Source organism: Salvelinus sp. IW2-2015, unplaced genomic scaffold (assembly GCF_002910315.2).
Source record: "Salvelinus sp. IW2-2015 unplaced genomic scaffold, ASM291031v2 Un_scaffold467, whole genome shotgun sequence".
NCBI classification, from domain to species: Eukaryota; Metazoa; Chordata; class Actinopteri; order Salmoniformes; family Salmonidae; genus Salvelinus; species Salvelinus sp. IW2-2015.
The window spans coordinates 872,158-887,943 of NW_019942558.1; the positions used below are offsets into that span (position 1 = coordinate 872,158).

The 15,786-nt window shown below is 42.3% G+C and overlaps 1 protein-coding gene and 1 long non-coding RNA gene across 4 annotated transcripts in view; one reads left to right on the forward strand and one right to left on the reverse strand.

The window, feature by feature from the left end:
- LOC112068380 (zinc finger protein OZF-like) overlaps window positions 1-15,786 on the reverse strand; it is an 82,206-nt gene that overhangs the window by 57,162 nt on the left and 9,258 nt on the right. The window contains exon 2 of one of the 3 annotated variants that reach the window (XM_024135515.2): window positions 4,736-8,145. The exons of the other annotated variants lie outside the window; for them this stretch is intronic. Coding sequence (XP_023991283.2) covers window positions 7,025-8,145 — 1,121 coding nt within the window. The 3' untranslated portion in view covers window positions 4,736-7,024. Of the gene's footprint in view, window positions 1-4,735; window positions 8,146-15,786 lie in introns of those variants that run through there. 3 annotated transcript variants of the gene reach the window in all.
- The window catches only part of LOC139023919 (uncharacterized), a 37,900-nt gene that overhangs the window by 12,922 nt on the left and 9,192 nt on the right, over window positions 1-15,786 (forward strand). The gene's annotated exons all lie outside the window — the stretch shown is intronic.

Consider the following 15,786-nt stretch of genomic DNA (forward strand, 5'->3'; position numbering starts at 1 on the left):
ATTGACATATATTAGCATCAACATACATTATTGTTTCACTTCAATTCACATAATAAAGGACCAGCAACAACGGAGGTTCCTCGATGAACCCACCTTCTAACAAGTTCTTTGAAGAACCTTTTGGGGCTGTTTTTCATTGACCAAGAACCCTACGGCTCTTAGGGGATCTGAGAACAACTCCAGTTGAACCCTTCATTTTTAGAGTGTAGTCGGCTCTATTTACTCTCAGATTCAAAAATGATAATTAGCGTCAACGATCAAGTCAGTTGCTACTGCTCCAGTACAGTATGAGGTGAGACGGTGAACTGATGTTGAACTGGGCAGTCAACTGCTGCTGCTCCAATACAGTATGAGGTGAGGCGGTGAACTGATGTTGAACTGGGCAGTCAGTCGTTCATTCTGTGCTATGAGTCTATCAAATCAAATCGAATTTTACCTTACAGTGAAATGCTTACTTCCAAGCCCCTAACCAACAATGCAGTTATAAAAAAGTACAAATAAGTATAAGAAATAAAAGGAACAAGTAATTAAAGAGCAGAAGTTAAATAACAATAGCTAGCCTATATACAGGGGGTACCGGTACAGAGTCAATGTGCTGGGGCACCGGTTAGTCGAGGTAATTGAGGTAATATGTACATGTAGGTAGAGTTATTAAAGTGACTATGCATAGATGATAACAGAGAGTGGGGCGGAGCCTTCCTTTGACACCGCCTGGTAAAGAGGTCTTGCATGGCAGGGAGCTTGGCCCCAGTGATGTACTGGGCTGTACACACTACCCTCTGTAGTGCCTTGCGTTCGGAGGCAGAGCAGTTGCCATACCAGGCAGGGATGCAACCAGTCAGGATGCTCTCGATGGTGCAGCTGTAGAACCTTTAGAGGATCTGAGGACCCATGCTAAATCTTTTCAGTCTCCTGAGGGGGAATAGGTTTTGTCGTGCCCTCTTCACGACTGTCTTGGTGTGCTTAGACCATGATAGTTTGTTAGTGATGTGGACACCAAGGAACTTGAAGCTCTCAACCTGCTCCACTACAGCCCCGTCGATGAGAATGGGGGCGTGATCGGTCTTCCTTTTCCTATAGTCCACAATTATCTCCTTTGTCTTGATCACTTTGAGGGAGAGGTTGTTTTCCTGGCACCACACAGCCAGGTCTCTAACCTCCTCCTTATAGGCTGTCTAGTCTTTGTTGGTGATCAGGCCTACCACTCTTGTGGCATCGGCAAACTTAATGATGATGTTGGAGTCGTACCTGGCCGTGCAGTCATGAGTGAACAGGGAGTACAGGAGGGGGCTGAGCACGCACCCCTGAGGGGCACCCTGTGTTGAGGATCAGTGTGGCGGATGTGTTGTTACCTACCATTAAAAAACATGAGCTGGCGCACACCCAGAAAAATTGTTTGTGTGGAGATGCTGACTAACGGCGAATAAACTATAAACTATCAAAATAAAGAAAGTCGCACACTCCATTGATAAACTCCCAGCAATTTAATGGGTATTTACCAATGTTTCGGCAACACTGTGCCTTCCTCAAGGTAATGTCATGAATACTTGAACCAGGTTATGTAGACAAACAGTGCATTTAGTGTAACCAATGACAATAGTGAGGGGTATGTCATAATGATTAAGTAAATTAAAATTAATTAGTGAAACTGTTAAAAAATAGTATATGGCATATTAAATATATTACGCTATTGTTATCATATAGAAACATCATGGAATATTGTACATCATATTAGCATCAACATACATTATTGTTTCACTCAATTTCACATAATAAGGATATTTCATATTTAAAAGTACAGAAGTCAGAACCCATCACCTGCTATGTAAAAAAGACAGAAGAATGCACAATGGTCAATGCTATCCGGGATCCTTGGGACATCCCTACCCTAAACCCTTCCTTAACCATTTTAAATGTCAACTTCAACGGGCTAGGGACGTCCCAAGGATGTATCTCTACCTGAAAATACATGATCTAAGTGATTGATAGTTGGTATTCAGCAGTCATAAAGCCTTATTCACTTTAATGAACTACTAAAATTGTGATTTTGTCAGACAGCATAGACGGCAGCTCTACACTTTATCGACTGATTGATCCATTCATCCTTCCACCCCTCCTCAGCCTTCCTCTCCTCTGAGGACCCAGTGATTAGGAAGAACACATCTACAGCCAGAGAGGTGAGAGGTCACAGATGGTTTAGATGGTAAATATTTATGTCCCCTTAGCGGTTCATCACGTAAGCAAAAGGGAATATGTTCCATTATCTATGTTTATTTACATTAGTGCCACTGCCTGTTCACCCCGCTATCATCCAGAAGGCGAGGTCAGTACAGGTGCATCAAAGCTGGGACCGAGAGACAGAATCTGTTTTTCCATCACTAACACAAATCAAATCAAATGTATTTATATAGCCCTTCGTACATCAGCTGATATCTCAAAGTGCTGCACAGAAACCCAGCCTAAAACCCCAAACAGCAAGCAATGCAGGTGTAGAAGCACAGTGGCTAGGAAAAACTCCGTAGAAAGGCCAAAACCTAGGAAGAAACCTAGAGAGGAACCAGGCTATGAGGGGTGGCCAGTCCTCTTCTGGCTGTGCCGGGTGGAGATTATAACAGAACATGGCCACGATGTTCAAATGTTCATAAATGACCAGCATGGTCAAATAATAATAATCACAGTAGTTGTCGAGGGTGCAGCACCTCAGGAGTAAATGTCAGTTGGCTTTTCATAGCCGATCATTAAGAGTATCTCTACCGCTCCTGCCGTCTCTAGAGAGTTGAAAACAGCAGGTCTGGGACAGGTAGCACGTCCGGTGAACACAGAGGCTGCTGTCTACATACACAGACTTGAAATCATTGGCCACTTTAAGGAATGGATCACTAGTCACTTTAATGTTTACTTATCTGGCATTACTCATCTCATATGTATATACTGTATTCTATCCTATTCTACTGTATCTTAGTCTATGTATAACTCATCTCATATGTATATACTGTATTCTATACTATCTACTGTATCTGTCTATGCCGGTCTGACATCGCTCGTCCATATATTTATATATTCTTATTCCATTACTTAGATTTGTGTGTATTAGGTATTTGTTGTGAAATTGTTTGATATTACTGTACTGTTGGAGCTAGGAACACAAGCATTTAGTTAGATATTACTGCACTGTAGGACTAGGAACATTAGCATTTAGTTAGGCATTACTGCACTGTTGGAGCTAGGAACACACGCATTTAGTTAGATAATTACTGTTGGAGGCTAGGAACACAAGCATTTAGTTAGATATTACTGCACTGTTGGAGCTAGGAACACAAGCATTTAGTTAGATATTACTGTTGGAGCTAGAACAAAAGCATTAGTTAGATTACTGCACTGTTGGAGCTAGGAACACAGCATTTAGTTAGATATTAACTGTTGGAGCTAGGAACACAAGCATTAGTTAGATATTACTGCACTGTTGGAGCTAGGAACACAAGCATTGTTAGATATTACTGCACTGTGGAGCAGGAACAAGCAATTTAGTTAGATTACTGCACTGTTGGAGCTAGGAACACAGCATTTAGTTAGATATTACTGTTGGAGCTAGGAACACAAGCATTAGTTAGATATTACTGCACTGTTGGAGCTAGGAACACAAGCATTTAGTTAGATATTACTGTTGGAGCTAGAACACAAGCATTTAGTTAGATTACTGCACTGTTGGAGCTAGAACACAGCATTTAGTTAGATTATTACTGTTGGAGCTAGGAACACAAGCATTTAGTTAGATATTACTGCACTGTTGGAGCTAGGAACACAGGCATTTAGTTTAGATTATTACTGTTGGAGCTAGTAACAAAAGCATTTAGTTAGATATTACAGCACTGTTAGAGCCAGGAACACAAGCATTTAGTTAGATATTACTGCACTGTTGGAGCTAGGAACACAAGCATTTAGTTAGATATTACTGCACTGTTGGAGCTAGGAACATAAGCATTTAGTTAGATATTACTGCACTATTGGAGCCAGGAACACAAGCATTTAGTTAGATATTACTGCACTGTTGGAGCTAGGAACACAAGCATTTCACTACTCCCGCAATAACATATGTATGTGACAAATAACATTTTATTTATTATGAAGGTCATTTGTGTCAAATGTACTTTTCCCCAATCATCTCTTTACATTGCTGATGCATATTCGGTGGCCTGACTGCAGCCAGACTATGTCAAAGGCCCATCCTGGTTGATCTGAACCTAATGTAGCTTGGAGTGATCAAATGACAGAAGTCACATTTAGGTGCCAGGTGTAACTGAGGCCATAGATGCTCCATATCCATTACTTTGAGTGTTTTAAATGTGTTTCTTTCTGTGTTGCAGCGGCAGTCAAGAAATGGAACGGCAAGGCCACAGAACATGACATAAGCAGAGCTGTGGGAGACCACCTCAAGCCCCTGGTAGAGCCGGGGATGGTGTTTACCACTCCAGCACGTCTTCAGCAGGCTGGAAAAGTGGGATTGATCTGTTTGATCCATTTGTTTGTTTTCAGTAATTGAATCCTTTGACTTATTGATTTCAAAATGTTTCATCTTCAACAAATGCACTTGGTTGGTTGAAAAGTGATACGAAACTTACATACCATTCACTATTTTGACAGTGGAAGATAAACTGAATTCATACTGTTTTTCATAAAGTGAACCACGATATGTGTGTTGCTTTTGCACGAGTCTGTTGATTTTCCAGTCATTGGGTCATGTTCAAATCAAGTTTTATTTATATAGTACATTTCAGACATGGATGCAACTCAATGGCTTCACTGTAAAAAACAAATAAAAACTCACAGAAATATTTAGTACACAACAAACATGAGGATAAAAACAGAATAACTGAAAGACTAATGAGCATTCTAAGGAAATGCCATTGATTAAAATAGTAAGAATTGGATGCAATATCCAACCCAAAATATAAGCTTGTTTTACTACATTGTTGTTACATACCCCATCAAGAAAACCAAAAGTCCCTTAAATAGAAGGTGGAACTAACAAAAAGTCACTGACAACAACCAAAACTAAACAGGTGGGGTTTTAGGAGGGGTTCTGAAAGACTATGGGGGTGTCCACTGAAAGTTTACTTGTACCAACAACTGGGACATAAAAGACACCCACCATGAGACCCACTAAATCTGCCCAAGAAGAGGAAAACAAAAGAAAAACCCACACCAAACTTAAAGACAGGAAGCAAACCAAAAAGGTGGAGCAACTAAAGGTGTTGACGCTCCACATCTATCAAGACAACTGGAGCACTGGGCCTGACACTCTTAAATAGAACCAGGACCAGCTCAGGTGAAACACCTTCCCACTAACGAGATGTACAAGCCAGCACAGGTGTAACACATACTGACTAACGAGGTGACAACCATCAGTGCGCTCTACGTGTTAACGAGCTAAACGTGCTAAACGTGCTAAAGTCCAACCTCAAAACATAAATGGAAAAACCAAAGCCTGTAACACCTTCCTACTTAAGACAACAAATATATCCTATATTTTTGTTGGACAAGTTTGCTCACCCCAACAGAAAACAACTTCCATTTCACATTATAATCAACTACAATGCTTCACCTACTACAATATAAATATGGTGTCTACTGGCTGTCAACAATTAAAAACAAGAAAAAACTAATTTCTAAATAATAATATACAATCTTGTCTTTTATCATTTTTCTTTCTATAGAATCCTAAAACTCACTAGCTTCTAGAACTCTCGTCCCCTTGGAACTTGCCCAAACAAAACTCAAATCAAATTGTATTAGTCACATGCGCCGAATACAACAGTGAAATGCTGACTTATGAGCCCCTAACCAACATTTCACCTTACAGTGAAATGCTGAATACAGGTGTAGACCTTACAGTGAAATGCTGAATACAGGTGTAGACCTTACAGTGAAATGCTGAATACAGGTGTAGACCTAACAGTGAAATGCTTACTTACGAGCCCCTAACCAACAGGTGTAGACCTAACAGTGAAATGCTGACTTACGAGCCCCTAACCAACAGGTGTAGACCTAACAGTGAAATGCTTACTTACCAGCCCCTAACCAACAGTGCAGTTTAAAAAATATACTGATAAGAATAAGAGATAAAACTAATCTCCAACACGGAAAAACGTGTCATAATAAATTGTGATCCATGGTAACACACTGGTTAAATGCAAAACAAATATTTTTGACTGCCCACCCTTGAGACAATCAGAAACCAAGTTGTCCTTACCACAGACATGTCTGATTTCAAGAGGAAACTCCTGCAATATCCGTAGTAACTTTCCACCTCACTGCGGAGCTTCTCTCTTTTCAGGGTTCACTCGATAGGCATGTTGTTGGATCGGGGCCCATGTCATGCTCTAGTACATTTGGGTTGGCACATGTGAGAATTAACCCTGAAATTCTAAAAGCAACAATGTCAATATAATTGTACCAAAAAATGGTCAGTTGGTTGCATAAATAATTATGATGACTAAATGTTACATAAATTGTAAATATGAAATATCAAAACCAAATGTACACTCCTTTGTTAATATATATTGGCAATAATTCACTTAGTGGTGAGGCATGGAATAATGATTTAAAAAAATATTTTGTCAGTCTGAATGGTTGAAATATGAGGTGATTTGAGACATGCTTCTTCAGTAGTGGAATAAAGACAATTAGCACTTGAATATTGTCATGAAATACTGGAGGGATGTAGGATTGTTAATAAAATTGATTACAGACAAATGTATTATACTGTGTCCATGTGTATAGGCTGTAAGTACGTTGAAATTAAGTTGTTTTCAAGTCATTTAAAAAAACAACCCGAAAATACATCTTCTCAACTTTCCCCCGAATGTATATTGGACTTCGGGCTTAGTCTTATTTTCAACATCTTTTCAATTACATTTTGCTAAATGGATATTTCATTGATATCATGAAACAACTTCATGTATGTATTTTCTGATGTTTGATCAAATGTCTTTTATCGGAAAATCTCTTGTCACATTTATCACAGCTACAAAGTTTGTCCACCTGTGTGTGTTCTCTGGTGCACTGTCAGATGGCCAGATTGAACAAAACTCTTCCCACATTGACCACAGCTATAAGGTTGCTCTCCTGTGTGTCTTCTCTGGTGCACTGTCAGATGGCCAGATTGAACAAAACTCTTCCCACATTGACCACAGCTATAAGGTTTCTCTCCTGTGTGTCTTCTCTGGTGCACTGTCAGATGGCCAGATTGAACAAAACTCTTCCCACATTGACCACAGCTAAAAGGTTTCTCTCCTGTGTGTATTCTCTGGTGCACTATCAAGGAGTTTGACACAGTAAATTTCTTCCCACATTGATCACAGCCATAAGATTTCTCTCCTGTGTGTGTCCGCTGGTGTACTATTAGGCTATCTGGTTGAGTGAAACGCTTTCCGCATTGACTACAGCTATAAGATTTCTCTCCTGTGTGTATTCTCTGGTGCATGATCAAGGCGTTTGACACAGTAAATTTCTTCCCACATTGATCACAACCATAAGGTTTCTCTCCTGTGTGTGTTCTATGGTGCACCTTCAATGACCATGATGTTGAAAAGCTTTTCCCACAATCTGAACAATGGTGAAGATTCTCTCCTGTGTGTATTCTCTGGTGCACTATCAAGGAGCTTGACACAGTAAATTTCTTCCCACATTGATCACAGCCATAAGACTTCTTTCCTGTGTGTGTCCGCTGGTGTACTTTCAGGCTGTTTGGTTGAGTAAAACTCTTCCCACATTGACTACAGCTATAAGATTTCTCTCCTGTGTGTATTCTCTGGTGCACTATCAAGGAGTTTGACACAGTAAATTTCTTCCCACATTGATCACAGCCATAAGATTTCTTTCCTGTGTGTGTCCGCTGGTGTACTTTAAGTGCATCTGACCTTGAGTAACTCTTCCCACAATCAAAACCGTGGTAAGCTTTCTCTCCTGTGTGTACTCGCTGGTGTATTTTAAGTTCCGATGTAGATTTGCAGTAAGATTTCTTCCCTGTGGGTCTCTGCTGGTGTTTTTTGAGGTGTTCTGATCTGGAGAGACTCTTCTCTGCCTCGTCAGATTCATGATGTTGTTGAGACTCCCCAGAGGATCCACGATAGTCCCGTCTCTCTCCTGTGTGAATGATAACGTCAGACAGACGGTTAAAGGACCACAACGGTAGAAATCCACTGTTTATTTGAGGTGAAAGGTGATGCCCAGAGTGTACCCATTTAGTTGTACAACAATTGACGTCTGTTAAATTATTTGACAATTAAGACAGTCAACTTAGCAACAATCATATTTTATTTTGTTTTCACATTAGTGGTAACTAGAAATAAGTTATTAAAGTTGTTGAAATCCTAAGCATTGTGCCAGATGATTTTTGGTCTCCAATATAGGCCCCTTCCTGTGTTAGCTAAAATTGCAGCACGAGGGCGATGCACACACAATTTGATTGCAGAAACACCTCCCTGCTAATGAGGAAACCGATAGTTATGGATGTAGTATATCTGCCTGGAGCAAAAATGGTGAGCGAAGATTTTAGTTTTTCACAATGTATTCTGAATATTACAGCGCACTATCAGCGCAAGATCAGGAGTGCTACTCAAGGAAACTCATATTACGTTTTGTGTTGCTTTTTACTAATTCACCACCGTGGGGGAAAACTCAGGGGAGTTCTCATAGGCTGACAGCAAAAACAGCCTCCATTTACAGGTTTCTTATGAGTGTATTTCACACTACTTTAAGATTAAAATTGTAAGGCTCGCTTGAATCTCCTTCTTAATATGTTTGTGTTATTGTCGCAAATCAACTGCTTTATACATTAAAAAACACTTCAACCAGTAAAATGTTCTTTGGTTAGCTTTGCCATCCGCCTGACAATGAGGGTTTGTACACTACGTGTTTAACAAATTGGCACATAACTTCACCAAACAATAAGATAGACCTAGGACTATAAATCATTTAATATTTCAGGTGAAACGTGGAAACTAAAATGTCTTTGTCATGACGATCATCCAAGATGGCGTAGCAGTGCAGACGTGGTTTGTTGACCTCTTGTTTACTTTTTGTATTTTTTGTATTTTTTTGTTGTTGTATATTTCCAATGTATTTTTCAACCTCTTTTTCCATTTTTAAATTAAATATACTTTCCGGTAACCCACCTCACTCATTGTGACACGGATCCGCTATTTTATTAAACCCTATAGCCAAAAGTTTCATCAGAATGTAGCCAGCTAATTAGCTAAGTTACTAGCCATTTAGTCATTGTTAGCCACTGCTAGTGGCCTTTACTCTCTGCTCAGGCACCAGACGTTTTTTTGGCCTGGATAATACCTGCCAGCCTTGAACTGTTTTTCTCCACTACAACGCCAGATTCCTGCCGACCATTGATCATCACATAAACCGATCTGGATAACCCTTCAGCTTTGGATAATAAAACCCGACCGTATAACGAAATATCTCTCATCAACCAGAGGTTCAATTTCTTCTTTGTTTTCTCAATGGGGTTAAAGTTCAATTCACTCCTTATCTTTAATTGGGATACCATATACTTCCTGTAAAACACAATCCTTGAGTGGAAATAAGACTGACTTATTGATATTAATTTTCAAACCCGAAACTAAGGAAAAGTCTTCAATACAGGAAACTGCTTTAGAAACCTCATTCCTCTCTTAAAAATATGGTGGTATCATCAGCCAGTTGACATAGTTTAAATTCAACTGAGTGACCCAGCCCCGAAGCTAGCCCTGAGCCAGGCGCATCTCACGGCTAGCAAACGAAATTCCCACAACTACAATACCTCTTTCATCATCTGATCCGGTCCCTTCGTCGACACAGCGCCCCGCCGTACCACCACGACTGGTCCGCAGACGTAATCCCATCAGCCTTCAACCGGCCTTTGCCGGACGACGGAGCAGACCCTTCTACTTACCCCGGACTGCTAACCTTAAACGCCGTGTCTCCCGCGTGCTAGCATAGTAACGACTACCTAGCTGCTTCCCTGTTTCATCTATTGCTGTACACTGGACCCTATGATCACTTGGCTACATAGCTGATGCCTGCTGGACTGTTCATTTATCACGGTACTCCACTTTGTTTACCTTTGTTTATCTGTCGGCCCTAGCCCCGAACTCAGGCCCTGTGTGTAGCTAACCGACCCTCTCTGCCCATTCATCGCCTTTTTACCTGTTGTTGTTGACTTAGCTGACTAGCCGTTGTTGACTTAGTTAGCTCTCCCAATCAACACATGTGATTGCTTTATGCCTCGCTTTACGTCTCTCTCAAATGTCAATTTGCCTTGTATACTGTTGTTTAGGGTAGTTATCATTGTTTTATTTTACTGCGGAGCCCCTAATCCCACTCAACATGCCTTAGATGCCTCCTTTGTCCCACCTCCCACACATGCGGTGACCTCACCCAGTATAACCAGCATGTCCAGAGATGCAACCTCTCTTATCATCACTCAGTGCCTGAGCTTACCTCCACTGTACCCGCACCCCACCATACCCGTCTGCACATTATGCCCTGAATCTATTCTACCACGCCCAGAAATCTGCTCCTTTTATTCTCTGTCCCCAACGCACTAGACGACCAGTTCTGATAGCCTTTAGCCGTACCATCATCCTACTCCTCCTCTGTTCCTCGGGTGATGTGGAGGTTAACCCAGGCCCTGCGTGTCCCCAGGAACTCTCATTTATTGACTTCTGTAATCGAAAAAAAAACTTGGTTTCATGCATGTTAACATCAGAAGCCTCCTCCCTAAGTCTGTTTTACTCACTGCTTTAGCACACTCCGCCAACCCCAATGTCCTTGCCATGTGTGAATCCTGGCTTAGGAAGGCCACCAACAATTATGAGATTTCCATACCCAACTACAATATTTTCCATCAAGATAGAACTGCCAAAGGGGGAGGAGTTGCAATCTACTGCTGAGATAGCTTGCAAAGTTGTCATACTTTCCAGGTCTATGCCCAAACAGTTCGAGCTTCTAATTTTAAAAATGAATCTCTCCAGAAATAAGTCTCTCACTGTTGCCACCTGTTATAGACTCCCCTCAGCTCCCAGCTGTGCCCTGGACACCATATGTGAATTGCCCCCCATCTATCTTCAGAGTTCGTTCTGTTAGGTGACCTAAACTGGGATATGCTTAACACGCCAGCAGTCCTACAATCTAAGCTAGATGCCCTCAATCTCACACAAATTATCAAGGAAACCACCAGGTACAACCCTGAATCCGTAAACATGGGCACCCTCATAGATATTATCCTGACCAACTTGCCCTCCAAATACACCTCTGCTGTTTTCAATCAGGATCTCAGCGATCACTGCCTCATTGTCTGCATCCGCTATGGGTCCACGGTCAAACGACCACCCCTCATCACTGTCAAACGCTCCCTAAAACACTTCTGCGAGCAGGCCTTTCTAATCGACCTGGACCCAGGTATCCTGGTAGGATATTGACCTCATCCCGTCAGTCGAGGATGCCTGGTCGTTCTTTAAAAGTAATTTCCTCACCATCTTAAATAAGCATGCCCCTTTCAAAAAAAATTGAATTATGAACAGATATAGCCCTTGGTTCACTCCAGACCTGACTAACCTCGACCAGCACAAAAACATCCTGTGGCGGACTGCAATGGCATGGAATAGTCCCCGCGATATGCAACTGTTCAGGGAAGTCAGGAAAGCAAAGGTTAGCTTTTTCAAACAGAAATTTGCATCCTGTAGCTCTAACTCCAAAAAGTTTTGGGACACTGTAAAGTCCATGGAGAACAAGAGCACCTCCTCCCATCTGCCCACTGCACTGAGGCTAGGCGACACGGTCACCACCGATAAATCCATGATAATCAAATATTTCAATAAGCATTTCTCTACGGCTGGCCATGCTTTCCTCCTGGCTACCCCAACCCCGGCCAACAGCTCCGAATCCCTCGCAGCTACTTGCCAGAGCCTCCCCAGCTTCTCCTTCACCCAAATCCAGATCGCAGATGTTCTGAAAGAGCTGCAAAACCTCGACCCGTACAAATCAGCTGGGCTAGACAATCTGGACGCTCTCTTCCTAAAATTATCCGCCGCCATTGTTGCAACCCCTATTACCAGTCTGTTCAACCTCTCATTTCGTCCGAGATCCCTAAAGATTGGAGAGCTGCCGCGGTCATCCCCCTCTTCAAAGGGGTTGACACTCTAGACCCAAACTGTTACAGACCTATATCCATCCTGCCCTGCCTTTCTAAAGTCTTTGAAAGCCAAGTTAATAAACAGACCACTGATCATTTCGAATCCCACCATACCTTCTCCTCTGTGCAATCTGGTTTCTGAGCTGGTCACGGGTGCACCTCAGCCACACTCAAGGTGCTAAACGATATCATAACCGCCATCGATAAAAGACAGTACTGTGCAGCCGTCTTCATCGACCTGGCCAAGGCTTTCGACTCTGTCAATCACTGTATTCTTATTGGCAGACTAAATAGCCTTGGTTTCTCAAATGACTGCCTCGCCTGGTTCCCCAACTACTTTGCAGATAGAGTTCAGTGTGTAAAATCGGAGGGCCTGTTCTCCGGACCTCTGGCAGTCTCTATGGGGGTACCACAGGGTTCAATGCCGACTCTTTTATCTGTATATATCAACGATGTCGCTCTTGCTGCGGGTGATTCCCTGATCCACCTCTACGCAGACGACACCATTCTGTATACATCTGGCCCTTCTTTGGACACTGTGTTAACTAACTTCCAAATGAGCTTCAATGCCATACAACACTCCTTCCGTGGCCTCCAACTGCTCTTAAACGCTAGCAAAACCAAATGCATGCTTTTCAACCGTTCGCTGCCCACACCCGCCCGCCCGACTAGCATCACTACTCTGGACGGTTCTGACCTAAAATACGTGGACAACTACAAATACCTAGGTGTCTGGCTAGACTGTAAACTCTCCTTCCAGACTCATATCAAACATCTCCAATCCAAAATCTAATCGGCTTTCTATTTCGCAACAAAGCCTCCTTCACTCACGCCGCCAAACTTACCCTAGTAAAACTGACTATCCTACCGATCCTCGACTTCGGCGATGTCATCTACAAAATAGCTTCCAATACTCTACTACACAAATTGGATGCAGTCTATCACAGTGCCATCCGTTTTGTTACCAAGGCGCCTTATACCACCCACCACTGCGACCTGTATGCTCTAGTCGGCTGGCCCTCGCTACATATTTGTCGCCAGACCCACTGGCTCCAGGTCATCTACAAGTCTATGCTAGGTAAAACTCCGCCTTCTCAGCTCACTGGTCACGATAACAACACCTACCCGAAGCACGCGCTCCAGCAGGTATATCTCACTGGTCATCCCCAAAGCCAACACCTTCTTTGGCCGCCTTTCCTTCCAGTTCTCTGCTGCCAGTGACTGGAACGAATTGCAAAAATCGCTGAAGCTGGAGACTTACATTTCCCTCACTAACTTTAAACATCAGCTATCTGAGCAGCTAACCGATCGCTGCAGCTGTACATAGTCCATCTGTAAATTGCCCACCCAATCTACCTACCTCATCCACACATTGTTTTTAATTTACTTTGCTGCTCTTTTGCACACCAGTATCACTACTTACACACCATCATCTGCTCATCATCATCTGCTCATCTATCACTCCAGTGTCAACCTGATAAATTGTAATTACTTTGCTACAACGGCATATTTGTATATATACTTTCTTTTTTTTCTATTGTGTTGACTGTACGCTTGTTTATTCCATGTAAGTCTGTGTTATTGTTTCTGTCACACTGCTTTGCTTTATCTTGGCCAGTTCGCAGTTGTAAATGAGAACTTGTTCTCGACTAGCTTACCTGGTTAAATAAAGGTGAACTAAAAATAATAATAATTCATAACCTGATCACCAGATAATTTTGTGAATAATCCCACTAGGCTACTCTGTAATGGGTTGTGATTCTAAATGTCCTGAATAAAGGAAAATAGCTCTGTGTGTTGTACAATAGCCTATCCATCAAGGAACAGTTCTCTACAGTATCTACAGTATCTCTGTGTCCAAACAGACTAACAAGACCCTACTATAAATCAACCAGACAATAACACATTATAAACACCAATTTGTTAGGGATGTTGGATCCAACATGGAGCACGGCATAACTGTCTTTACCAGAGTAATGAATGAAGAAGCACTTTGGTTGTTGTTGCATGTCGTGATGTTTGTCATTTGACTGTCATTCAGAAAATTATCTCCTGGATCAGCTGATGATAGTTGAACATGTGACTGTAACTAAACAGCTACAATATTAAGAATTATGTCTAATTATTGAAGAACCGCGTTAATGACAGTATCCATTTGGGTGTTGTCAATAAAGTTAAGATGACTCTCAGTTAAAACCATTGGATTTAGCAAACTCTGAAAGAATTTAGGATTTCTGTGCCCATGAAAACTGTTTTCCCACCGTAACATAAGGAGACACTAAATGATACGTAGTTCGAGTGCATTTCAGAATACAAAAAACTGTCCAACAGCAAGATCCAGTATTTAAGTTGAAGTTCAACATATGACAAGCGTAACGTTATGACTATAACTACTGTTCCCTGAAGGAGTGAAACTAGGTTCAACATACTATTAAATCCACACCTCGCTGGAAGCCCCGCCTTCCACAGGTGATGAGCGTGAGGCTCAGATTTATTCCTTAAATTTAATACCGCTCTTCACCGACCCAGGAAAGGGCGGGGACAAACAGGTGTTGTACCTCGTTTCCCTCCTTCAGAAAACCTTCTTGCCACAGCTCGCATTGATGTGCCATCCTGGATGAGCTGCACTACCTGAGCCACTTGTGTGGGTTGTAGACTCCGTCTCATGCTACCACTAGAGTGAGAGCACCGCCAGCATTCAAAAGTGACCGACACTGTGCTATCTAACCTCCAAACGACTTCAATGCCATACAACACTCCTTCCGTGGCCTCCAACTGCTCTTAAACGCTAGTAAAACCAAATGCATGCTTTTCAACCGTTCGCTGCCTGCACCCGCACGCCCGACTAGCATCACCACCCTGGACGGTTCCGACCTAGAATATGTGGACATCTATAAGTACCTAGGTGTCTGGCTAGACTGCAAACTCTCCTTCCAGACTCATATCAAACATCTCCAATCAAAATCAAATCAAGAATCGGCTTTCTATTCCGCAACAAAGCCTCCTTCACTCACGCCGCCAAACTTACCCTAGTAAAACTGACTATCCTACCGATCCTCGACTTCGGCGATGTCATCTACAAAATAGCTTCCAATATCTACTCAGCAAACTGGATGCAGTTTATCACAGTGCCATTCGTTTTGTTACTAAAGCACCTTATACGACCACCACTGCGACCTGTATGCCCTAGTCGGCTGGCCCTCGCTACATGTTCGTCGTCAGACCCACTGGCTCCAGGTCATCTACAAGGCTATGCTAGGTAAAGTGCCGCCTTATCTCAGTTCACTGGTCACGATGGCTACACACCCCAGCACGCGCTCCAGCAGGTGTATCTCACTGATCATCCCTAAGCCAAACCTCATTTGGACGCCTTTCCTTCCAGTTCTCTGCTGCCTGCGACTGGAACGAATTGCAAAAATCTCTGAAGTTGGAGACTTTTATCTCCCTCAACAACTTTAAAAATCTGCTATCGGAGCAGCTAACCGATCGCTGCAGCCATACTGCTTTTATTTATTTACTCTTCTGCTCTTTTGCACACCCAGTATCTCTTCTTGCACATGATCATCTGATGATTTATCACTCCAGTGTTAATCGGCTAA